A 27,650-nucleotide genomic window follows, 5' to 3' on the forward strand; every position below is an offset into this window, starting at 1 on the left:
TCCGCCATTTCAACTTACAAATTTAGTCAGATCACATTGGAACTGTGATGCTCATAACTTTAAGACGGCATCTCTTGTGACCCGGATGTATTACTGAGTACCTGGCAGTGCTTAGTTAAGTACCAGGACCATTATTAAATCTTTGCTCACACTGTTTGGACTGCTCTGGAATGAGACAAACGCGCTGTTAGTGTTATTGTACACTATTGCACGCCCTATACGGACATAATATTTCGTGTATTATGTTTCTTCCGTTATGTTCATTCCATGCACACACGTATTTGTACCATTTTCGGTCTACCCATCTCAGATGCTGCCAAATAATGTCCAGGCGTTCCAGCCCGCAATGGCCAAGTCTACTACACCTCCTACCAGTTACCATGGAAACGTGACATCATCGGGGAGAGCCTATCTGTCCGACTAACATAAATCACATCATTCAACATTGTATTCAGCGATTGTCTACGTCATCACTCAGTTTCTAAGGATGAAGGTTTTGTTGCTATACCATCCAATCTGAAACCACTATCACAAAGCCGTTCCAAGAAATGTATGCTTGAGTGCATTAAGCAAGAAAAATAAATGCATATGTATCTCTGTTACATTAGACTAGTCTACCATGCATACAAATCAAATCCTAATATAAGACAATACATCTGATTCTGAATAATCGGCTATGAACCCGACATCATAGGTGAACACCTGTGGTTGCTCTATAGAAAATCTTGTAACTAATTAAGTCTAGCGGTGGATAATCGCATGGGACTCGAGATTCATATGGTTGTCATGACTCTACATGTGATTATTTTGAATAGCGCCCTCAGGGCCAGAAAGAGACATTTAGTTATGTTTCAAGCAAATACTGGTACTCAGTACTCACCTTGGAAAACGCGAAGAGCAAAACCTCATCACAATAACTCCTTACATGCCGGACAAATTACTGCTCTACAAGATTCGTGTGTATCTGATTACAGTGGTGCAAAAATTGCAACCCTGGCAAGCTTAGAGTTGAATAAGCCAAGAGTAACAGAAATGTTTTAGTATTGGGTATTTGCGACAACAGAAAATGTCCATTGTTGCTGATTTGTTTGGCCAAGAAGTGAGTTGATATCAAATATGTGTGATTCAGTATGAAGGGGGCATCCTCTTTTAATCTTGAGAAAATGTTTATTCAACACTGCTTTGAAACAGAATTGTCAGCACATGTATTCATTCAGAAATATAATGAGAAGCCTTTGTTCATGATTACTGCTTGTGAGGTGGTGCTGTTGTATAAATACATGTATTGTCAATCGTCATCTTCAAATGCATCACTTTGGTAATGGTAATGAAAATGTGACTCAGTTAGAGGCATGCCATTTTATCAGGTGGGTTAATATCTTGGATCACACCCGCCTAAAAATGTATGGGGATAGAGCCTTCTCTTCTGTTGCGCCACATCTGTGGAACTCTACCAGTCCCGCTTCGGAATTGCAACAGCCTCATTACAAGTCTGAACTGAAGACGTATCTTTTCCAGCAACTTTGTGAATGATGTGTGACACATTGTGGGAGCCGGGCACCTTTGAATGTTTCTACAGATAAATGGCGCTATATAAATATTGTTTCATCGTCATCATCATAATCATCATCATTCCTTCCTAATTGAATATTATCACTTTGATTGAATGTGCATGTTTTGCAATGCTGCTGCCGTTGCTAATTTTCAAAACAAGTATCGTACGTGCAACAAAGGAAGATAACGTTTGATGAAGAAATGTTGAGTGAAAAGACAAACACACAAACCATTGTGACTGCCACCCTCTCTCTCTCTCTCTCCAACTATATCTATATGAAGAGTTTGATCGCAAAAGGAGTTAACTCCATTCTTGTCAATTTGAGATATCTGCGATTAAACCCGCTAAGAAACAGAGAAAATAAGAAGAGTTTTTTTTTTCAAAATTATAACTTCAAGGATTATTCTTTTTTTTAATGCAACAAATTAATTAACAGAAGAAAGGATACATTTTGCTCTGTCTGATGATGGACTTATTTTAAAATGTATTCAAAAAATGATGCTTAACTCATTTTGCATTCAACTCTTCATATATACTCACTTATCAAATTACATTTTTACAGTATGAAATATATGCAGTTGTTATGAATAATTTATGTTGTGTACAACAACAGCACAACTAGAAACAATACTAGAGGCTTTGCTGAGAATGGCTTGGGTTTTATTGCAGTTTCTTTGTCTTCATCTGTTCAAACAGAAATGCCCACTTTGAAATGCTTTGAATTAAACTAAATCAACAACCAGCTTCTCCATCATCAGTCAGAAGAATATAAATCAACTGACCATCGTGGAAGACTGAAGCTTCTGATTCTTTAACTCTGGAATCAAAACATTTTGCTCCTCATATTTTCTCTATCTTGCCTTCCGCTTACAAAAATACACAAACATATATATACTTATATGCATCTTTAAAATATACATATATGATGAACACTTATGTGGCAAGCATACATCAATAAGAAGATTGTAAAATAGACCAAACCAGAAGGGTCTTGTGTCATTTAGAATGAGTTAAAAGTCTCTTAGTTTAAAATGCATATTTCAAGAATTGCATCAGAGAACTGTATTTATATGCTTTACACAAGAAAAAAAAAGTCAATACAGATCAAGTCTAAGTCAACAGCCCTACCATACATCTCACTCTTGTATATGGATGACTAATATTACTTGCCCACATTTGGAAGTGATAGAATATTAGCATAAACAAGAAGAAAACTAGATAAACAGGACAGTGGTTCATAGGTAATGGCCATGAAGAAGCTCTAAAAGCTTACAGCATTACAACAGACATACATTAAAGTTCTTTCAGATTGGTGCGAGAACTTGTAAAATGTGCTAAGAAACCAATTAGATGCTAATCAAGTATTTTTTTTTTTCAGGGAAATTTCATCCTGATGAAATGTTGCTTTGTATGAAAAAAAAAAATCAGAGAAGTATGTCAGTGCAAAATTTTCGGGAAAAAATTGGGAAAATCAATGAATAGTAAAAGTTCAGATTGTAAGACAAATGGGCAACACTGCGTGACCTAGGTGTTAACAGGTCTCCCTTCAGTTTGGACACAAAAATTCACCAATTTTCTTTTTTTTTTCCCCCAAGAAGTATTTTCATGGTATATAATTAGTGTAATACGTTTTTGCGTGTCCTCAGCGGGTAATTAGTTCTGTCTCTGCCAAAATATTTGAGAAAAGTGAAAGTCATTCACAGAAACAGAATTCTGTTCCTGTGGGATTGTCCTCAAGGCTTTTAAGGGAATTTAAAATTGATTAAGGTACTGGAATATATTGTAGAATATAACAGTAGTCTCGTGTAATGCATACTTTTTAACTACTGCTCCAGTGTGCACTTAAAACACATGAAATTCTTTCTGTTTGCATAAACTGTCGCAAAAGTAAACATGTTATATAACACCATAATATCACAAGGGCATTCAAAAAGCTGAGTCACATGGGAGATGTTGAAAGGTGAAGCACTTTGCCAATCATTTGTTACACAAAAGAATGTCTGTGAACTCACATAACTCTTATCAGAGAAGATAATTATCATTTTATGGAGACACATTCAGACTTTATTGCCATATTGCTGTGATTTTGAACATGGTTAGATTAGGATTGATAGAGATGTGCAATGGGGGGGGGGGGGGGGGGGTCTCCTAAAATCTTTTACAAACTCCTCCTTCAGATGAGAAGAATTCCTGCAGCTTGCAACTATAGACCGTGCATTTATCTAAACATTTTCTGAGGCAGAATCACGATCCAAATGCGTTTGAGACATTTTCAGGTGATATATAAATGCAACCATGTTTTCATAAGGGTTTAGAAACGGCAATTTGATATGCCAAAAAAAGAATAAAGAAAAAAAAAAGAAGGGGGGCACTTTGAAACACATTTGAGATCATGATCGCCTTTCTGCAAGAAGATAAACTTAATGCTATTTTGAAACGCATTTATCTCTCTGAGCTGCCAAGGTTAATTTCCAGCTGTTTCCAGTTCTAACCACTGTCAGTGCCTGAATGATGAAGGCATATCGCTTGGTGGTACGCAGTTGACCTCTACTTCCCAGGTCGAGTGGCGCAGTGACAACACTCAAATTGCGATTATAAGATGGTAAGACAAATGCAGCACCCCAAGAATTGTGTTTCAAACCACGTTCGTAAACGCCATTTGAAACACGTTTCAAAATGTGATTCTCGATCTCTCTCTCAAGCCAGATAAATGCAGCCAGTGTCTTACCTACTAGACACTTCTACAATATCAGTCTTTCTACTGCAAGTTTGCACTTATTTACAGCAAATATGGTACGCAGTAACACATCTTTGAGACACTTTTGCAACGCACATTTCTGCAATGGGATAACAGTTCTGTATTTGACTGCATGGAACAGCCAGACGGTGCTTTACAGAGCAATGTTATCATTCTCCAACTTGGCATTTGTTGAGCCATGTACACATTTTTAAAAATTTTTTTTTGTTTTTACACCAATTTACATGGACATCAATTGAAGTACAGTTTCACAGTGGAATCTAATACAACATAAAGCACAAATCACAACCCAGATAAATGTAACAAAAATCACTGTTTCTGAAGATGGTAATGATGGCATAAAAAGGAAGAATGATGAGAAAAGACAATGCTGGGAGAAAGGCAATACTGCCAAGAATTGAAACTGAGAACGTTCGATGCTGTCACTGTAAAACACATAAAATCTGTGGCATATAATACATCTCATGAATTATCAGACAGAATACAATCCTGGCTTAAAGAACAATTTAAGCAATTCTAGATTTATGGTGCGGTCCTCCCGTCTGCGTTTCTACTTCTGAATAAATAAAATATCAATGAAGTACTGGTCAATATCATCGCAGATGAAGATAAACACGATACATGACATTAGGCATATATCTACAGGCACTGTCATTGTTTGTTTGACTGCTCAATTACATAAACATGATACAGGGATACATATATATTTTGTACAAACCATCTACGATCAGTCAGAGGGGGTTTATAGAAAACTGTTATTGTGTCTGACTTAGTAAACAATAAATAGTGAAGTCTTATCATGCATACATTCTTCAAATTTAAAAGCAACATTTTGCGATAATAGTGTTAAAAAAAGAAGGTATAAGTTATGAAATCAATTTCATTTACACAATGTATAAAAAAATACCTCCCTAGACCAGCTAGGTTATTAAACAGAAACTTATGAAATGCAGGGATATATCCTACAATATAGCTTTTCATACCACTGAAAGTCAACTATTTAGAGAAAAATTTGCGCAAGACATCGAAAGCAATTAAATCACAAGTGTTGAGTTTCTTCCGAAGCACGTACTTGTAAATAATGAATATGCACATGGCCCATCCTCTCTCGAGACACAATAAAAGCTAACTGGAAAAAAAAAAATTCAACAACAAAATTGCATTCTATCACAATTGTATAGTTTATATCTACCCACTAGCATCTAATTGGCTTACAGGAAAACTACACTAAGGAAACGCTTGCCAAGTGCTGAAGGTGAAAGTGTGATTACGAAAGCAAACATCACCCACATACTAAACGAAAGTGAAGTGACCGGAGCAAGCGTTGACGCGACAGCCACGGAGTATTGACAACGCCAACCTATCTGGTGCCCTCTAGTGGCATGGGCATGACAGGCAACCCCCATCTACTGCATGGAAATGACATGGGGATAAACCCATCCGCACAAGTCACTTCTCTGAAAATAGTTACCCTTCATTCCATCATTTCCGGCATTGCCTGAATCTAAGAATCAGATCTAACCTTTTGATGTACATCAGTCTGTTTTTTTTTTTTCCATATGTGTGCAAGAACATGGGAATGGATAAAAGACTGAATTTGCAATACTGTAAAACATTAATATTCTATTGGATTATTGTCAAAGTTTGTCCAATAACTGCCTATGAGAAATAGAAGAAGAATGTGGAGCCTTGCAACTAGGACAGTCATATTGTTCACTGTGATCCATCAGGACAGGTATGTGTGGTCTGGATCCACAGTCTCCACTGACCACTACTGACCACATCTATATCTTGACCTTTGATCAACACTGTAGTTTAGAAGAGTGCTTGAAAAGTAGTCTGAACTTGAGACAATCAAAATCAAATTAATTTCTCCTATATTAGCTTTATACCTTTTCTCATGGGATGTCTTTATTTTCATAATGAAGTCATTCCAGCATTTATTCATTTTCCCTTTACATCTTCCTCTTCGTGTTTCTAAGCATTATTCAGTAATCTATCCACACTTGATGTAGGTTGAAGATTAAAAAGTCCACTCAGATGTGGCAAATGCGCCTCAGTTCAACAGGAAGTTGATACAGTAGAGATGAGGGCAATTAGGTAATCTCTACTATCTGACACTGAGTTTTCCTACATCTATGCTAATCAGTGAAAACAAGCACTCCAGCCTGCATGTCAATGAATAGAGCTCAGTAATGGTTAAACAATGCTCTCCCTCCAAAGTGAAAAAGGGATTAAATGTGGCATACATCACATTGAAGACAAGTTCTTATGTTTCTTTCCATTGGACAAGTCCAGTAACGATGGCCGAGCATGGTTGAATTGCGAGACACTCAGTGTGATAGGACTCAGATCTGTACAGCTTGCCTGAAGTTAATGCGCAGAGCAGGTCTTGTGTCTTTGGCACAGACAAACAGAAACCTATTCAACGCACTCAAGAAATGCCTGTCTGAATACAACATGATATTCATATTGTTTTGTCCTCTAAAGCTCATGAGTCAATGAGCAATTTTTTTAATGCATAAAAGTTTGCATGGTACAGGTCTTAGATGCCTGCTCTCAAAGTTTTGAATATACAGCAGAAGGGTTTTTCCATTTTCCCACCCTTGAATATACACTTATTCAGCTTCAATGCAAGTTATTTAGCCTAGCACTTCGCAGCAATGCAAACATCTTAATATTCTGTTTCTTCACTTGATTTTCATGTACTTGTTCTACACGTGTGCAATAGCTCTAACATACTTCCCATAATGGCACATATAATACCAGCATGCACTTCTTCTAGCTTGACTCCTTCATTTCACCACACTTTTCTTCCGCTACAAAAGCCAACTCGCCTATCATTCCTCATGAAAAATGAAATTTAAACCGAACCAACTAAAGTCTTCTCCAAACGATCTTCCTTCTGGCGACTACAGCTACGCTCCATCAGCTCAATGAAGTTCTCATACAACACCCACTGCCCGGTATCTGCAGCATACATGGTACATGTCGTCACGGTGACAACAGTTCCAGTGCAAGTGTGCATCACGACTGGAATGTATTCTTTTTTTGTCCCTCTGAGAAGGTGGTGCTTCCCGTCACCCACAGTAAAAGTCGCTCATTCCGGGAAGAAGGCATTGTGGGAAAAGCGGGACTCAATTCTTTTGTCAGTCCGCTGCCTCTGCTGCTGGATGGCCCACGTCCGCTTGGCGATGAACTGCCGGGCGTTCTTGTCCCATCGGCTGCGATTCTGGAGGATCTGATTGCAGGGAGGGTGAGGTTTGGGGAGTGAAAGAAACGAGGGATGATTTTCATGACCATGGCTTCAGGGGGAGTAGGGAACCAAAAACTATATACTTGGGGATGAGCATCATATTTTTACGTAGTTCATGATTAAATAGGGAGGAAGTTATTTTCAAACATGTGAGAAATCAAAGAGGAACTACTTGTTTATCAATCAAAGTGACAGTAGAGTTGGCAATACTGTTATGGGGGGGGGGGGGAGGAGCCTTATCAACATTGCTAACTGTCTGGCTGATTAGATGGTTACATTTGGATTCACAGTGCATGGGAATCATTTCAAAAGTACCTATGGCTGCAGGAGAATTCATTGCAGTTAATAGTAAAGTCAGCACAGTTGATTTCATGTAAGTTGATGGAGCATATGTCAAATAAACTGCATGGTCAACAAAAATGACAAGTCCCAATCTAAATTCACGGCTCACGTGTGTTAATCCTCTAGACATCCAGAAGTTGAATAGTGCTGAAGTTGATGCATTTTCCTCAATTCCCATAAAACCGACTTGGGCCAAGTTGACTCTATGTAGTTTAGCAAGTTTTCTGAAATGTGGCTTTGATCTAAAGGAGATTGAATGCTGATGAGAAGCTCCAAACCATATATTTGTTATCATTCAAAAAACAACAACAACAAATTCAATCTTCCGCATCCCCCAAATTGAGAGTACCACGCTCTATCCCGACCTCTGCACTCTCACCCGTTACTGTTTTCACTCACCTGGCAGTAACCACGGAGACGTCTCGGCCGTTTCAGGGCCAGCATGATCGCGGGGCAGTGGTCCACCGTCTGCCGCTCAGTGATGGGCCTTGCTTGACGTAGCGGTATGAAGGCCTCTCCAATGAAGCTGTTTGGTAGCAGCTTGTTGTGATCAATGACCGTCACTGCGATGATCACACTGTCTGATGCAAATGCTTCAGCCGGCAATGCACCACTGGACATGAGAGAAAACGTGCGTGAGAATGAGATGGAGAATAATATATAAACAGAGAACTGCTTGAAGACACTTGTTACCACTTTGGATTTTGTGAGGATTTATTGTTTTTTTGTTTTTTTTATACTGAATCCATCATATTAAGTGTTTTCATAAATTCTCTGTTATTGTTAGCTTAGCAAAATAAAAATCATCTGGCAAAGAAACACACACATAGCAAAAATAGAAATAAAATACATAACACACAAATAAACAAACATATTGAAGTTAAATAGAGTACATTATAAGTAAAGTATCTGAAGGCATTGGGATATAAGCGTGAAAAAAGTAGTACTTTTTGCTTCATTCTAAATGAGCTCTGGGTAAAAGTATTTAGAATTGTATTTTGTGTGTGTCTGTGCTGGTCAAACTTTCTCATTAGTTTTCTATGAGTCCCTAGGTCATATTCCAGCAGCATCATAATGGCGAGTTTCAGATCTGCAACGAAACGCAATGCACAACAATGCTAATCAGGTAAAAAAATTGTGTTTTGCACATGCGTAAGACAGTTGTTTCCATTGTCCAATCCCAATTCTGCCTCATCTTAGCGTTTGTGTTGCAGATCTACAGCTTGCTATCGTCAAACTGTGACTTACAACTGGAAGACCTCGTTGAAGACTGGATTCAGCTCCCTTAACACAATCTTAGTCTTGAAGGACAGGACTTTGTTGAAGCTGGTCTCTGGGCAAATCTCCACGGTAACCTGGGGGTCACTCAGACCTAACAAGAGAAAGAGAGAGAAATTAGTGGAGAAAACCAAATTATGACAACTGGGAAAGTGAGCATATTACAAGAGGTTATCACACAATCACAAACATAATGGTTCTCCATTAGTTTTAGAAAAGAGATATACGAAGTAGTTCAGAAATGAACATCACCGGTAACTAAGTAATCAATTCCACATGTATACTGAGGAAAAAAAAAAGCATGCAAACCATGTTTAACAGTGACCCAAAATTTTAGTCATCTCCAGCAAGCTCTAGGGACATGACTGTCATCCATGCAGCTCTTCATGTTCCAGTTACGTTTTGCTCAGGGCAGTAGCTTTCAATTAAAGTGCCTCTTATACATGTTTGAATGACTCTAGCATATGCCTTAAAAGAGTGATTCTGAGCCATTTACTAAGGCAACACATGTTTTGTGAAAGATGCAAAGAAACTGCATATTAAGGAAAGAAAATATTGCCAAGAAATAAATATACAAAATTTTTACATGCTAAAATAGAGCTAATAATGGCAGTTTATTCTAATAGCTGTCACAAACTTTCTTTCAAATAATTACCATTTCTGTCCATGCCAGGGAGATCCACAGCATTGCATACTGGTTGTGAGAGAGAGAGAGAGAGAGAGAAAAAAAAAAAGAAATTTCATTCATCACATACAGAGAAGAGTTCCAATAATCATTATTCTGCTCGGACTGACAAGAATGAATTTTACACAAAGTTTCAGTTCACATAGAAGAGCTTTCTTGAACTTTGAGAACGAGAGGAATTAACTGCTAATTGCTCGTCAGCAAATATAACCGTTTGCAAACTTCATATCTACCCAAGATAACACAACAAATACAGTGATAACAGACCTCTGATTAAGAACTGCTACCAGAAGTTAAGATCGCTATTACTCATGAAACAATATTTTCAAAAAATCATCTTACTGATCTTAGCTCAGTGATTTTTTTTGCAAAAAAAAAAGTTTCCAAACTTCATATCCATCCATGATAACACAACAAATACAACCACAAACAGACCTCTCATTAAGAATTGCTGCAAGAAGTTGAGATTCTTATAGAGATGAAACAATATTTTAACAATCTGTTATCGCTCCTAAAAAGTAATCATTCAATATTTTCTCCCAGTCCCATATCTTCATCGCCTTTATCACTTCTATGGATAAAAAAAAAAACAGTTGTACTTCGTAATGTTGTGCACACAAACTAATAAAAAAACACAAAATGACTGTAACTGACTGACCTTTGATCGAGAGTGAGCGAAGGCCCTCTGCCACCTCGTGATAGGCAATCTTGATGCTGACGTGGCCCAGGTAGGCGACGGGCGTGGCCATGTCGGTGGCCAACCTCCGGTAGTAGTCCGCCATCAGGTCGTGGGTGGAGCGCATGTTGGGGGCGAGGCCAGCCATGATGGCATGGTAGGTCTCCGTCTGTGTCTGGGCAGTGGTCAGCTCAATGCCTGGCCGCTGGAAGTATGCCTCTAGAGAATCTAGGCTCTGGAATTGATGTTTGTGTTTTTGTATTAGTCACAGGTGGAGCTACATTTGGTTTGAAGTTGTCATAAAATTAGCCACAGTCTACAATGAAAACTTATTTCGGCCATCAGTGGAATAAAACCCCTATTACTCCCGAAGTGTATCAATAATTACTGTCCACAAATAGAAGCTGATGTGTTGATAGCCATGTGACACACAAGCTGCTAAGATTAGACACTCATCTCCTTTGTAGGGGTGAAGGTAAGTTCACTTTTGCTGAGTGTTTGTCTTAAGTTCTCTCTTTATGCTCCAAAGGCAATAACAACTATAGGGCAATCATTACACTCTACCTCAGACAGGTTTTTACAGGGAATCAAAATACAAGGTATGATAACTACTTTATTCACATATTATTACTACCTATGGTGCTTTAGAAAAAGATATAGCATGTAGTCAAAGTCTTGAGCTATATTTGATTATCTCCATCACCAATTCGTTCTCTTCAGTGAATCCTACAGTTATTATTGTTTCAGCATATATTGCTTAACAGCTAATTTACACAAATTATTTAATTAGGTAAATATTGCCCTTTTAGACTACTAATCATATGCTTTTTCCATGAATCAGCGAACACAGTTGCAAACCCATTGTAAAACAAAGTGAAAGTACAATAAACCAAGAAAGTTAAAGTGTCTTACATGTTGCAGACGCTTGTAGTACCCTGGCGGCCTTCCCTCCTGGACCCTGGACTTGATGCTCTGGAGCAGGGCCTGCCACAGTTCCTGGACCAGCTGGGGGAAGATCTGGGGCATGAGCTGCTTGTACAGCGTGCCCAGGTTATCGTCGATGTAATCCAACAGGTCCTCCATACACTGGAAGGCAAAGGAGAGATACAAATGGCTATCAAACTTTATAAATGACAGATAGGTCATTAGAGGGCAGTTCTGGACAAAGATGTTATTCTGAAAAGAAAGGGTAAAATCTGATAAGCTCAATAACGAAAAGTTGATCAAAACTGGCTAAAACTAGGGGAAGTTATTCTGAAAAGAAAGGGGGAAATTTGATAAGCTTAATAACAAGATGTTGATCAAAATTAGATAAAACTTGGGGAAGTTATGAAATTGTTTGCTGTTTTTGTTTTCACAAATTTTGAGAGTCAACTGACATGCCTGAAATCTACTGCCACTGATTTGTGAGTCAACTGACGTGCGCGAAATCAACAACTCACAGAACAGAAAATGCAATGATTATAGTCTCCAAGATGGGAAATGGCAAACTTTTCTCTTGAAAAGTGATGACACTTATTTCCCATTCTGTTGCCATGGATCTTAATTGCCAATTCAACCACACATAATAAACATGGTGCATATACAAAGTGCAAAAGTGTGAAATTTGTATAAACATTGCTCAGTAGCTGAAGACAAGTTCAAAGCATAAATGCGCAGGCTTCCAAACCTAAATCATGCTCACTAAATTAATAAATTAGGTCTGCGGCATGTTGGAGGATGCCACAGTATAAGTAACAAAGGTAAATATAAAAAAAAAAAGAGTCAGAAGTTGACCTCACATGACCTCTGTAATTAACATGTGTCCTCTTCATGCAAGCACCACAAAATATCAGATAATGCTATTCACCTGTGACCCAAGTTTGGGTGTGATTGGTAATTGCATTCAAGGGTTAGAGAAAGAGCAATACCTGGATACTAATGTGCAACAATACCAATGTGCAATACCAACATGCAACAATACCAATGTGCAATACCAATTTGCAAAACCAATGTGCCATACCAATGTGCAACATGAATTGGCAATACAAATGCGCAATATCAATGTGCAATGCCAACATGCAATACCAAATGTCTGATCGACACATAGATAGAGGTAAATCAAAAACCCATCCCAAAATGCACCTATTTTCCAAGCTCAGTCCTAACTACCCCTGCATTCAAGAGTTAGGGACATTGAATACAAGCATAAATCTTGTGAGTAAAATTTGATGTGGCATGTAACGACCTTCAACCTTAGAATGTGATTTTAGACAGTGCCATAACAAAAAAGATCGATGCTCTATACGTTGCTTGGAGGTGTCCTCTAGGTGATCATGCATCTCTATAACCAAAGTTTGGGTGCAATTGACGTTTAATCGTTGCAAAGTTATTTGTAGAAAAGGAATATTGAAGGCAAATGTTAACATCATGTGTAAAGGATGATATTCGGAAGAGCGCCTGATGATGTAGAAACAACAGATGGAGGACTTTTGAATCTCTTCTTCCAGCCTCTGCCTTTTGTGGGTGAGACAAACACAAAAATGATATATTCTTAAATTCTTGTATATCGTCCTGTGAACTCTAGTAATATATGCCTTATATTTGTACAGTACAGTGTATATACATATGTACTATACTGGTGAATATAATGATAAAAAGGTGATTTTAAAGTTCAGTTAAGTAATAATAAAATGTTAAAGTATATAATTCAGCACTGTCCTGGAATGAAGCTCAGATATGGCTTGTTGTCTATGCTACTGAATAAGCAGGCACGTACACACATTATTAGGAATGGACCGGTCAACCACACTGGAGAATGGGCAGACATATTACAAGACACTGCAATGTCGACTTCATGTACTCACATAAGACTTTGTGCATTCAAATGGTGTAAGTTCTGATTCATCCAGATAATGTTCAATAAAGGTACAAAATCAAATCAATTCATCTGGACTTACTGATTTAATTCCGAGAACGGTTTCTGACTTAGTGCATTAACTCTGTGACCCCAATATGCAACACTCCTAAATGCTGACCTTATTATATACGCATTATGTTTCTGTGGTATTGTATCTGTGGCCTATTGCACATAATAAGCACATACTACACAGTTTGTGTGTGTCCATATTTAGTTTGAGCAGGTTCCTGGATTGTAAAAAATGTCTGAAAGTATGTGAAGAGTTTGACTGCAAAACGAGTTAACTCCATTCATGTCAAATTGAGATATTTGTGATTAAATCCTGCTAAAAAACAAAGAAAATAATAAGAAAATATGGGATATTTTCAATAATAACTTATGAAATATTTCTTTTTCTGCAACATGAAGAATATCAGTGGACAGGTTTTGAATGCTCCATCTGATGATGGACTTACTTTGAAATGTTAGAAAATGGTGTTTAACCTGTTTTGCAATCAAACGTTTCATTTACCCATACTCATATCTGCACGTATAAACCACACATGCACACACATATGTACAAACAAATATGAACAGGCACTCAACGAATAAATGTACCATAATACATACGTGTGTGCAGACACACATGAACACACATACACACAAACACACTTAACATCTGGCAATCCATTTCAAAGTCCAGTTTTGTCTCATAAGGTGATACTGACCTCCTCACACAGCACCTTCTTGTCCGGATTCACCACCTTGTCCATCAGCCGGTGCACCTCCTGGCTCATCTTGAAGGCGATGCGCCGCTCCAGGTGCGCTGACATGACCCGGATGTCCTGGCTAGCGGCCGCCGTCAGCCGGTACAGGGTTTTCAGGGTGAGCTCCCCGGCACCCTTGTTGTCATGGTACAGGGCCAGCCCCGTACAGTTAGCCTTCCACTCCAGCAGGGCGGGGAGGTTGTCAAGATAGACGCGGACGTGCTCGATGTTGTTGAGGGTGATGCAGAGCTGTGGGCATGGGTGGGGTGGGATTAAACAGGTTAATAAAGTGACCAGTCAGCCATGTGTACATCATGTCCAAATTATCTTGGAGATAGTCTACATTAGCATATGTCATAAAAGTAAATGCAACTAAATGTTTACTGATATCAATGTTCCCCCATCACATCTTATCCAAAGACTTTGAAATTAACATTTGATAAGCATTTCACAAACATTTTTTCCCAATAACAGGTGAATGAAAAAAAAAATGCAATGTGATACCAGAATGACTCAAGGAAGCAAAAGACCTTCAAAACGTTTAAAAAGACTTGTCGTATAAGAGCAAGCAGGAATGGTAAACTGGGCAAACCAAAGAGTCTTCTTTTTTTTCCTAAGATTTTAAGACAGCAAGATCTTTCATGAAACCTAAATGGAAGAAACCTGCTGTTGACTCTTCTGTAAGATGGGCAAATGAGCAAACCTTGTCTTTGATGTCAAACTGCTGGGCTTTGTTTGTCTTGTAGAAACCATTGGCTTCAAGAATCCAGTGAATCTTGCAGGCGTAGAGTTTGGCACCTTCACAGATCATCTGTGTAGTGCATGAAGTCAGAAAAAAAGGATTTTGAAATCAAATTGTTCGAAAAGAAGAAAAAAAATCAAATCTCTTTGTGGCCATACATATATACCCTTCTAACAAAAACTATCATGCTCGTGCGAGCATATTCTCCCCAAATATCTCTCTACACATTTCATAGCTTATTGATCGCATTTCACTGTGATCTAAAACAAGAACCCCACAGGTAACAATAATCACTTGAGTTTCTTGAATGCAATAATCCATGCTCCTTGATGGTGTATTAATGTCTTTAAGCAAAACATCTTTAGAGGCCTACAGTTATCATTTCGTACTTAAAAAAGGAATCTACATATACTTATAAATTACTTATAATACAGACAGAGATGAGGATTGAAGTTTAGTGTTTCAGGCCTTAGAATTAGGAACCCTGTCCTGGTCATTCACGCTGCAACCACCACTACCCAGAACAACATCAACCTTACACCTTTCACCACCACAACCACCAAAAATGCCTCACTAATAACACCAAAATCAACAACATCTACAAGTCACATGTACACCCTCAATAACGATGACTATCGCTACAACTGTGCTGATACAAGAACTGACAAGGGTCTGGTGATGTCATCACGCCGGATCAGTACTGCAGCCTGTCTGGGTTTCTAGATACTTTCATACGTCTGTCAGTTTTGTTGCACAACTGCATGGAGAGCACATCACAATGGCAAAACATGTGCCAACATTGAGAGAAGATGCAGAACAAATCACAAGGGGATAAACAGTATTTCTCTTGGAGGACTTCCTCCTTCGACAACCACCATTACAATCGTCGTTTTGAGGCGCATGCTTACGTCTGTCAGTTTTGTGATGGCCATGCAGCGGCTGTTGGGACAGTTGTACCCAATGCTCTGCCACTCTTGGATCACCTGAAAACCAGATCGTGAAGGAAGATATGACACATTACCAGGAAAAAAAACAGTGGTATGCATTCACAGTCACAAAATATTGAGCATCATCTTCATTGTGCTAAATTTCTCTTTTGACCCATATCATCCCTCGTTTCCTGCTCCAGGGCTTGAATCGCTGTCAACATCAGTGATTATACTCAATGCTGTCACTAATATTTGCAAGAGATGATGTAACTCAAAAATTACTTTGGAAAATTCTAGGATCATTTCACAGCAAATGGCCTTTCATATACTTGTAGAAGCAATGCAAAAGTAAAATTTGAACTAACCCTGCTGTCTTTACAGGATCACAGAGATCACATCTACACATGTAGGTCCTATGTATGATATCATCTATACTGTAATTATAATTCCTTACTATAAAAACCTTCAACAACATTGTTGCTGACTAAAATACAAATTCTCCAGAGAAATAACATGCAGCAGCACCTCTGAATTAACAAGAGATATAGCATGCAAGATTGTTAGGATAGGTATCATACAATAAATCCAACTACCATGGTGAACACTAGCTATCTTAATGGCTACCTAACTGATGCTATTGCAGTTGTCCTTTTTGCATACCACCACTGTCATAAGACCTATAGCAGGGCTCGACACCAACGGTGGCCCGGTGGCCCGGGGCCACCAAAAACGCACGTCGGGCCACCAAAATTTCAGAAATGAAGAATTTGGTGGCTTTATCGGGCCACCAAAAAAAGGTCAGATGTTTGCCTTTGGGCCACCAAAAATAAAAGTTAGTGTGGAGCCCTGCCTATAGCCAATGCAACCTTTATCTTCCATGGCAACATGAAAATGAGGCAATCAATCTGGGTATTAAATCCATGAACAAAACAAATGAACAAAACGCACGAGGGAAGCTGCAGATTCAAGGATTTATGTTACCTTGGCAAAGCAGGCCTGGACGTCAACGGCCGAGTTGGAATACTTGACCACCTCGTGGACCAGCTTGACCTCCTTGTCCATCTCCAGGGCCTTGTGGACGCGGTCAAACGTCTCATGTTGGAAGGTCATCAGCCAGTAGCCGAGGGGGTCCTGGAACCACAGGTTGTGGTTCCACAGGGTCAGGTCATCACTGGAGACAGAGAGAATGGGACAAATCAAAATTATGACAATTAAAAACAAATTTCACATTGCAAGGTTTTCTACGAGTCAAAAATGCTGTATGCTGTACAGGAGCGGTAATTACAGACAGCAAACACACAAGCTTTCTAGGAAGAGGCTCGTTATCACACATAGTTAAACCACCCTTCTACATAATTCTTTTGAGAGCTAGACTACTACAATGACCCCCACCCCCCCCCCCCCCCAAAAAAAAAGGAAAAGAGAGAGAGAGAGAAAATGCATATACATCTAAATGACAAAAATGACAAAAGCATTATGTAATGCTACAGTAGAGTACTACTGCAAAATGACACAAAAATATAAAACAAACTTTTGAAAATAAAGGCCAAAAACTACTTTTGAGTTTACTCTGTCTGGAATTTCTGTGAGAAGCCTACAGTTTCTGCATCGAGGACAACAGAGAACATATGGAAAGCGATAATAAAACCTGACAGCACGCAATATGCTTCATGGTATTTGAAATGACCACAAGCCACGCAAGACGGGCACTCACTGTCCATTTAGGTTCTTCTTCAGCACGGCCACCAGTTGCTTGACCGCCATGTAGAGCAAGAGACTGGCCTTGCTGGACTCAGCGATGTTCTGGGGGAAGCGGCGGTAACGGGCCTGGTACTGGTTCAGCCGTTTCAGGACCTCATTGAGAAGGAACTTGGAGACCTGGCGATCCATCTCCAGGGAGACCGTGGCAAAGTAGTCCACCTGGAACCTGGAAAAGGGGAGAGAAATTGACCCTTGACATTTGCTCAAATCCTTCCTTTCCCACTGCCAAACCTCAAAAACTCTTTGATGGGCTAGCATCCGTTGAGAATTTAGAGTGCTCCTATCACAGTCTTTCTCTTAAGTCAAGCTAATGCTTAGATGTTAACATCGATTCTGAATTTTCTGCACATGGGGGGGGGGGTGTCAGATTACAATGAGAACTTTGGATAAATAAACAGACAGACAACTGAAAACAAACCAAAAACAAACCCCGATTCCTTAAAGAGTAAAAATGATTTTTTCACCTTTACGAGAGATATATATTCACATATTGTCATACTGGCATCAATTCACATAATGCACCAATAATGAACCTCCAATATCATTCTTCTAAAGAATATCAGAAAAAAAAAATTGTCAAAAAACGTATGTTTGCATACACACATACAATGTTCATGTCTGTCTGTTTTCCACTAATTATTGACCTCAAGGATAGCTGATGGTGGCTGGAACATATCATATACAAAAACTTAATAACATATATTGCCAAATGACAAGCCAATTACATTACGGCTTTATCATGTGCTGTGTGCACTTCACAATACTCAAATAGAAAAAACAAACAAATACACAAACTAATGTTATACCTTGAGAAGAAGTTCTTGTAGTCTTTGTGTGGTTTGCAGTCTGCTGTAAGTCGGTTGATAACAGCAGTAGTTCTGTCCAAGAGGTCAACCAACTCCACAGGTTTCTGAGGTCAAAGTTCACACAATACAATCAGTGCAAGGCAGTAACTTTTGTAAAACACTGAATGAACACTGAATAGATGTTACTTTGAGGTGAGTTTAATCATTCAAAGACATAGACATCTCTATCTTGTGACATCATATGAAACTTGTTTTGAATGCACTCTAATAACATCACCTACGTTAAAGGACATCTAGTTAAGGGACTTCTGCTGGTTAATTTCAAAATCTAATCTGAATAATTCTGTAAGATATTTGAATCTCCATAATAGCACTATCATATTATGCACACCTAGGATATGATTGGGGTGAAACAAAACATTTTATGATGAAAGAAGATAATATATGGAAATGAAAGATGAAATCTCACTTTCCCGTTTCCCTCCCAGCAACAGGAGTGATTATTACCAACATGCTCTACAAGCATGTCCTGGGAAACAGTCACACCTTGTGCCATCTTGCCACTCACCAGCGACGTATCCTGGATTGGAATGGAGTCGAGGTCGTTGCTGATGGCGCGTCGGGTGTCGTTCCTGACGACGGACTCCATCAGGTTGCTGACCAGGCGGTGGACTGGGGTGTTGTGATCTCGCCAGATTCTCATTGACAGCAGGCTCTGGAGGAGCTGCAATCTGGGGGTTTACATTAAAAAATTATGATTGAATAAAGAATCAAGTTTGGCATCTCTTGTAAATCTCTCTGAAAGTTAGCCCTACTTGATAAAAAAATGTCTCTTAAAGCTACAAACATATCTTTTTCAAACATCGTCCATCACCTAACCAATTCACTTAAAAACGCATGCATCTTATTTAAATTTTGTATGTCTTAGCCATGCATTCATGAGCAACTTGTCTATATGGGACCAATGTAGGTGTCAAAGTTACATACAGGCTGCACAAGAACATTTGCAAATAGATATAAACACTGGGAATATGAAGAAAAGGATGATGAAAGATCATCTTAGTTTCAGAATGCCTTGTGAGAAGACTATCCCTTGTATTCACATCATCAAATTTAAAACACAGACTGTTGAGACAGGCTCTATGGAATAGTACTTATGTTCTGCTGTAAAAGTAAACATTTTTGGAGTGTTGAAATTTTCATGCATTTTGTGCAACCAGAAACTAGTGCGAAAATAAAAGCACGTGAACATTTTTGCTTACTACACGTACCACTATGTAATGCCGCTATTCTGCGGAATTAAATACATGCAAAATTTATCTCACTCAGCCAAGCGCTAAAAGCTACTCCTGCAAAAATATCCACTTTTACAGAAACGTTTTCTTTTTCCTTTCCTTTTTTTTTTTCTTCAAATGAGCAAACATGATCTAAATGAGAAATAATTAATTTAGATATTTGCTTACTTGCACTTCACGTTAGCACTTTCCAAGCCTGGTACGTTGGTCGGAGGGTAGAATTCAGCACAGTCCGGAAGCAGAGCCAGGATTTCATAAATATATGTGCTGATGGAATTCTCAACAATTGCAGTCTGAGATAATGAAAAACAAAATGAATTCAACACAGAGTAAATGGCATAGCAAAATATGAAGAAAGATCTTTAACTTTACAATGATTTCATCATAAATCTACCAATAGCATCTCAAAAGATGTTTGCTAGAGTCATGCATTTAGGGTCAAAAGATGCCAATTGATCATCTTAGTTAGATATCAAACAATAAGCATATCCCTTTGATATGTTTCACTGAGCTTATTTGAACAATTAGCAGCATTTTGCAGGGACTAGACAAATCAAACAAACAACATCTTTTACTTTGCTAGAGATGTCAAACACAAATGATGTTAAGTCCAGTATCTCCCCCACCCCCCCCCCCCCCCCACTCCCTCTTGTATTACAAAGATATAACAATTGCTATCACATTTTCCCTGATTAGCTTGCTTTACTGGCAGTCCAGGCAGCCATGACACTCTTAAAATTCCTTGTTTTCAAATGAAAGAACCACCTGCTTCAGGTTCTAGTTATTCATTTGAAACTAATGGCAGTTCTGTCTTAAGTTCAAAGACTGTTTACAGCTGTTGCCATTCTATTATGCTCATTTTCTCTTCTACAGGAACAACTTCAGCTAATAATAAAGGGTAGTGTAGAGGTAGCATAAATACTACTGCCTTCTTTTTGAGCATAAATAAATGAGACAATGCCAACAAAGACTACTGGTTTTATACTTTTCTGAAGTGCACGTAAAAAAGAAATTATTATGTTTGAGAAATGATAACATACATGCGGCATCAATAAGACAACAGAAACATTTCAGGTACCTATGAAATAGCATGCAAAGGACCACTGCCATTAAACATTGCCCATTTTGTATCATAAATGATTGCAACTGTAAACTGATGATAAAGAAGTATAGTTTGCATGTAAAGTGCTTGACATAAACATCTCCATGCACTGTACAATCCATGACATAACACACAACTGAAATATAAAAAAAAAAGATGAAAAAGAACTTTGCCAGCTAACAGAAAAATGGTCAAAATGGCACAAAAGTTTGAAGATACACACAAGGTCAACACCATTGCGGATAGAACAAATGTTTTATTGCTCCCTATTCCATATTATCATATCTACATAGTTGGACAGTATCGTTAAGATAAAATTTCTCTGCTTGGTACGTCCTGCTCAGAAATGAATACCTACAACATACCACTTAGCATTATGATTACAGGGAAAACTGCACAATATGATTGAGTAAGCTTTGACTGAGTAGTTATATACTGCCAATCAGCAGCCAAAAGCATTGTCATCTGTGTTTTTATGTGCTTTCTTTGACGTTTGCTGCTCTTTTTGTTTCAATAATGGCAATGAGAAGCTGAAGACTCGTGACAAGACTTTGTTTTTGGAGTACACAGTACCGTGCAAGTTACAAAGCAATATTGGAGTTCCGTTTTGTTGAAGAGCTCAATTTTGATTCATTACAATCACATAATACACTAAGTTACATATTTGTGATACCAATGTTATCCTGTCAAAAGGTCTATCACATTGATTTTATTACAGAGTTGATCTTCATCAACAAGAGATCAAAGAATAAAAATCTTTTCAAGTTGTGGATTCCCCAGTTGCAGAATTTGAAAAAGAAATAATGCATCAACACAACAACACAAGAAGCTCATAGACTGTGTGTCACTTGTATTAAACTCTTCCAAACTAATTCAAAACTTTTCACAAAAAAAAAGAACAGAAGAAATGACTTGAGCAAACATGTGAGATAAAATGAACAAAAATGCTTTCATTAGCACAAATAGAATCATGCCCTTTATAGTTGCAGATTTCACACAAGAAAACAAACAACAAACTAAAATGAACATACATGCAAGTTCATGCAGTCTTATAAAGTTTTAAATTACCGTGCTGATTCCAGTTGATGTGTGTACAGCATGAATACAATAGCAAACAACAAGAGCAAACACAAAAGTCTTTCATCAAAGTCTTGAAATGTATCAATCTACTGCCATTCATTATTTTCATCACAGTATACAGCATATTCCCCTTTAAAAAAAATCATTGTTTTATATTATGTGGGACTATGGAGTGACACAGCAACTGTCTCAACAGCTACCTGTGGATGTACTGTGTATGTACATCAGTCTATTGTTGAATTATCTTAACCTTACAAGACTGAATTATTTGCAAGAAACCTTGACACATCAGTATGACAAGAATTATTACGTCTATAAGGGGTAAACACTAGCATTGAATTCATATGCTGTTGTTCTCATTTAAAGTGAAAAAGTGATGATGGTCTTTAAAAAAAATCAAGAAATATAGAATAAAGTCATTACCTCATATCTGAGCCAATCAGGTTTACTCTCAAAGAGAGTGGCGACTCCCTTGGGGTTGCTGCCAAAAATCGTGAGAGCCGACTCCGCCATCATCTCGGCATGGATCTTGTAGAGGGCCTCCCGCACCATGCGATCATTCACCACAACCAACGGCTTGCCCGTGCTTGTCGTGAGTGGCTGATCGAAGCTGAGACCAAAGTCGAACTCCTCCCCTCGGGACAGCCTCGAGGGTGAACCCGGGGGCGTTTTGCCCCTCCTGATCGCCGCTCTCCGGACTAATTCCGGAGTCCCCTCGCCCTTCTGGCGGTCCTTCTTCTCAGTGGGGCTGCTGCTGAGACTTGGGGAGGAGGAGTGGCCAGTGGCAAGTGGGAGGGGCCTGATCAGGGAGGAGGCGGAGGAATAGGCGGAGTCTGGCTCATCATGCCCTCCAGTAGACTCAAACTTCTTGGCACGATTTTTAGCAGTGACCTCCGCTTCCTTGTTCTTCTTATCAAACTCAATTTGGAAGTCCAGCAGTGCTGACAGGTATCTATGGGTAAATGGGAAGACAGCAATGCTCACAAGCTATTTTTTTTTAATAAGTAGTATCAGGCATCAATGCAAAACTGCTTAAGTTTGCTTTTAATCAATATCATCATGAATATTATTGTCATCATCATCATTACCATCAACATCATTTCTATCATTGACAGTTCTTCTATTATATTAAGCTGCTGCTACTACTACTACTACTACTACTACTACTACTACTACTACTACTACTACTACTACTACTACTACTACTACTACTACTACTACAACCACAACAGCAGCTGCAGCAGCAGCAGCAGCAACAACAACTACTACTACTACTGTACTACATTTACTACTACTTATACCTACTGCTATGATTTCCTCTACTCTTATTCTTATTTGAAGAATGTTATCTAATCTCTCTATTGCATTTGCTTGCATGCTAGCTCTTATTGAGGAAACAACCCCTTTAAACTTTTTTTTAAAAAATCGTATTATATATATTTCTTTAAATATATTCATATATCTACATTCCATATATCCATTGCACACCTCAGTCATTCACATATGTGTAAACTATTCATGAGTGACTTACATGATATTCTGAGACACCCTGGGGATGCCACTCTGGACTGCAAACTGGTTGAGGACGTGTTGGGTGAGGGCACTCAGTTTACCGTCCCACCCAGAGTCTTTGGCCTGGCGGAAATATAGAGGTGAAAGCAGACATCACTTTTTGTGTGTGTTACAATACCAAACTCTGCACCCATTCACACAGTGAACTGTATTATTTGTTCACAGATGTGGGAATACACAATAAAAGATTAACTGTGTATGGAAAATATTTCAAAGTGATTCTAATTTCCTAAATCTAACAAATCCACTAACATGCATAAAATTATCATCGCACATTCAAACCAAATTATGTTAAACATGAATGAAATATAACCTGTCTCCTTGCTGAGTATCACCAACTTTGCTTCTAGAAATGTCAGAGGACAGAATTTTGTGATGAGAAAGTGTATTATATTGCACAGGCTCGGTTTGCCTATAGGGTTTATTACAGAGTGCCACACAGGGAAACAAACACTCTGTTGTTTTTGGAGAGAGATAAGGACTAGCCAGTGGCAGCATACAGTTGCCATGGGAATGCCATCCCATGCTACTAATTCCCCAGCTAGTTTCACTTCACCACTTTGGGGCATGTGTACTTGCACGTGTTACAAAATATAGTTCTGTTTGGTGATTAATGTTGAGGGTTAGATATGCTATGGGAGAGAAAAGAATGAGCATGTGCTTTGTAAATTATAGTTAAGGTTATTCAGAATATGAAAATAATAACCAGGAATATGATTTTTACTGGAAGGAGGAGTGATATTTTGGTGAGTGATCAGTCACAGAAAGTGTTGAGCCAAACAGTTCCGGTGGTCTGGGGATTGCACCGTGCTCTGCAGAGAAGGGGAGAGGCAATCACAGGTCACGTGGAGGAAATCTGCTGTAAGTAGGCTTGTATTTCGTTTTTGAATGATATTTTTGTTGGGTACATGATTTATGTATGCATTATGCTTACTGTTTGTGAAGTTTAAAAGTAATGTGAATGCATATTACGGCTTTATAGAGTAGATGAAATGTTGAGGTGAACGGAGTCATTGTCCTCTTAGCCATTGACCCTGTGTGTTAGCTGCACACAGAGTACACAGCAGTGCACTCAGCCACACGCTTTGCATAGAGTAGTGGGAGTGAAGTTGCGTGATTTACACCATGCGATGGAGTTTGTAAAGTGGGAGAATATTGGTTTGCATGAATGGAAGTTGTAGTAATCATTATTATTGGCTCATTTAAATGTCATGTTTATATGATTAGAGTATGTATGGTACATCAGACTTTCACGAATGTGAGCAAGTTAGCTAGAGCACATGTAGGTGCCAGACAACACGTGAGGTTGGCATGAATGCACATCCTTCAGAAGTTATCGTGCGGATGGAAAACATTTGACTTAGGGGGCGCTCTCATGTAAACAATGAATTAAAGATGGCCGCGCCCATGGTATCGGTATGTGTATGAAACTGCCCACCTGTTGAGGCACTATCCAGTTGGAAGCATACTTGCTTATTTACCATTTAATCTTAGAACCATGTTGTATGAGATGACATACAGCGGTGTGAATGCTATGGTTTGAAAATCACCATGATAAGGACCATTCGTGTGTGTATGTTTCTTTTATTTAGGATAATTTCCGCTGTGTATCAGCAGTGAGGAGACAGCTTATCGCACGAGGCTGATAGCTGTTGTGACCTGTTCAGAAGACAAGTGACGTTTGACTTTGGGTATAAATATGTTTCAATTTCCTTACACATTTATGCAAGTTCATGGAGTGGAACATGTTGTCCATTATTACAATTTGTTGTTGACTATGCAAGTTGCATTTAAGCTTACTAGTCAGTAATAATGTGGGTTCCAGTATATTGAAACCAAGTAGGTTTTATTGAGAGAATGAGGTGACTCTATAATGATTTGATAACGGTTAACATCTGTAGGAGGAGAATAAGTTTGTTTTATGTTTTCATACACAAATTATTAGTATGACATAATGCTAGTATGTGATGTGTAACTTGTCAGACTAGAAGTTTTGGTATGGATTATGCTAAACAAGGCTACTGAAGAAATGAAAGCAGTTGATAATGTTTTGGAAGTGATACAGCTGTAGTTCAACTTTTCATTTCATTTGAAGGAGTTGATATGCATTTGACACTGATGATGCAACATAAAGCAGTTATGGTGTACGATTCAGCGGTATTGTAAACCATGATGGGAATTATTATAGATCACTGATAGTGAGGAAGAGCTATGCATATTGAGTTACAGTTTTAATTACAGTCTTACAGTAACTCTCGTGGACTGAGATAAACAACTGAGAGTTTTTGTGATTGTGTTAGAACCAAGTGTAACAAGCTAACGCATTGCTGATGTTATCATGGCATATACGAAGTGTGTTATGATGTTGGTTTTTTCTCTGCTTGTTCTTTGCAGGGTTTCTTGTTTGTTTTATTACTTCGGTAATAAACGTGCATATTACTGCAGGTCAACTGGTACGCTCATTTATTTGAGTACTCTCGGGTATCTAAACCAACCCACCCCCCTAGGGCACATAACAGCCCCCATCCCCCGACAAGTGGCGTCACGGACAGGATTTTTGACGTGGAGCAGTGATAGAAACCCCATCGTCGTAGCGGAGGACGAGACCTCAGCCTGATTGGATCCAGGTGTCACGTGCATGACTGACGGCGAGACAGCCTCAAGTCTGGGTGAGACGTTCGACTGATCAGGGTGAGGACGTGATCATCGAACACCAGACAGAGCTAGGCTGGTTGGCGGTGCTGATGGAGTGCTGACTGCGTGGCATCGTAGATTGTCACCGTGAGACGTTGACTGATCAGGGCGAGGACGTGATCATCGAACACCAGACAGAGCTAGGCTGGTTGGCGGTGCTAATGGAATGCTGACTACGTGGCATCGTAGACTGTCACCGTGAGACGTTCGACTGATCAGGGCGAGGACGTGATCATCGAACACCAGACAGACCTAGGCTGGTTGGCGGTGCTGATGGAGTGCTGACTGCGTGGCATCGTAGACTGTCACCGTGAGACGTTCGACTGATCAGGGCAAGGACGTGATCATCGAACACCAGACAGAGCTAGGCTGGTTGGCGGTGCTGATGGAGTGCTGACTGCGTGGCATCGTAGACTGTCACCGTGAGACGTTGACTGATCAGGGTGAGGACGTGATTATCGAACACCAGACAGAGCTAGGCTGGTTGGTGGTGCGGATTGAATGCTGACTGCGTGGCATCATAGACAGAGACTGATCAGAACTGGATGTGGTTCAACCGAGTAGACATCCAAGCTGGATGTCAGAGTGGTTTAGAGTTACTTACGTAGTTAAGTAATTGTCAGTAATTGTGTACTGAGATTTTATGGTGTTTGTATTTGTTTTCTTTCCCACTGTGAGCCTTTTGTTACAGCAATGGCAGAATCCGTAACTCAGATGATTGCAGCGCTCACCGATGCGTTACAGGGATTGAATGTGCAACGCGCTCCACCCCCAGTGAAGATCAGCAAGTTTCGAGGCCCTTCACGAGGAGAGTTATCACTCCAAGAGTGGCTGGATGAGTTTTCTAGTTATGCTAGACACTATAATCTTACAGGAGAAGCCAAGGCCCAAGCGCTGTTGGATAATTTAGCTGGAGTGGCTAAAGAAGAGGTCTTGTGCAGGAGTGATGATGTGCGGAAAGACAGCGACAAAATAATTGACGTCTTAAAGTCTCTCTTCGCGCCGGTTGAGTCTGTCCCTTCTCTCAGCCAAACTTTTCACAACCGAGATCAGCTGGAAGGTGAAACACTCGCTGACTACAGCCGTGTGCTTATGCGGATGTACGACCGGATGGTGAAGGCGGCACCAGCAGAGGATGACCGGAAAGCATTGGAACGCTTGAAAGATGGTTCACTAAAAGAGAGGTTCGTCAGAGGAGCGAAAGAAAAGTGGGTCCAGCGTGAACTCAGAAGGATTGAGATGGCTGCGAAAGAGAAGACATTTCTTGAAATGCGTGAAGAGGTGCTGAGCTTCTTTCGGGATCAGGAGCCAGTGAGGAAGCCCCGAGTTAATGAGATTTTCACGGAGCGAGTGGATATTAGTCCCACCACACAACACCATGGAAAAAGTGGATCCGACTTGCAGGGCGAGCTGTCCGAGCTGAAGAAGGATGTGGCTCAACTCGCAAAAAGTGTGCAAGCACTCGTGCAAGCAC

At 39.4% G+C, this 27,650-nt stretch overlaps 1 protein-coding gene across 1 annotated transcript in view; it reads right to left on the bottom strand.

The window, feature by feature from the left end:
• Window positions 1-5,269: 5,269 nt before the first annotated feature.
• Window positions 5,270-27,650, bottom strand: part of LOC139707941 (uncharacterized) — a 73,819-nt gene continuing 51,438 nt past the window's right edge. The window contains exons 15-31 of the mRNA XM_071619937.1: window positions 25,982-26,164; window positions 23,442-23,545; window positions 22,334-22,862; window positions 19,897-20,021; window positions 19,002-19,164; window positions 18,434-18,537; window positions 17,581-17,793; window positions 16,848-17,037; window positions 15,846-15,920; window positions 14,899-15,006; window positions 14,157-14,444; window positions 11,463-11,636; window positions 10,533-10,785; window positions 9,845-9,883; window positions 9,160-9,283; window positions 8,311-8,524; window positions 5,270-7,554 (exon numbers count right to left, since the gene is read on the bottom strand). Of these exons, the coding sequence (XP_071476038.1) occupies window positions 7,414-7,554; window positions 8,311-8,524; window positions 9,160-9,283; window positions 9,845-9,883; window positions 10,533-10,785; window positions 11,463-11,636; window positions 14,157-14,444; window positions 14,899-15,006; window positions 15,846-15,920; window positions 16,848-17,037; window positions 17,581-17,793; window positions 18,434-18,537; window positions 19,002-19,164; window positions 19,897-20,021; window positions 22,334-22,862; window positions 23,442-23,545; window positions 25,982-26,164 (3,027 nt within the window). The 3' untranslated portion in view covers window positions 5,270-7,413. The remainder of the gene's footprint in view (window positions 7,555-8,310; window positions 8,525-9,159; window positions 9,284-9,844; window positions 9,884-10,532; window positions 10,786-11,462; window positions 11,637-14,156; window positions 14,445-14,898; window positions 15,007-15,845; window positions 15,921-16,847; window positions 17,038-17,580; window positions 17,794-18,433; window positions 18,538-19,001; window positions 19,165-19,896; window positions 20,022-22,333; window positions 22,863-23,441; window positions 23,546-25,981; window positions 26,165-27,650) is intronic.

The sequence above is a fragment of the Diadema antillarum genome, unplaced genomic scaffold, assembly GCF_040938485.1.
Source record: "Diadema antillarum isolate AM-2024a unplaced genomic scaffold, OU_Dant_1.0 seq00001286_RagTag, whole genome shotgun sequence".
NCBI classification, from domain to species: Eukaryota; Metazoa; Echinodermata; class Echinoidea; order Diadematoida; family Diadematidae; genus Diadema; species Diadema antillarum.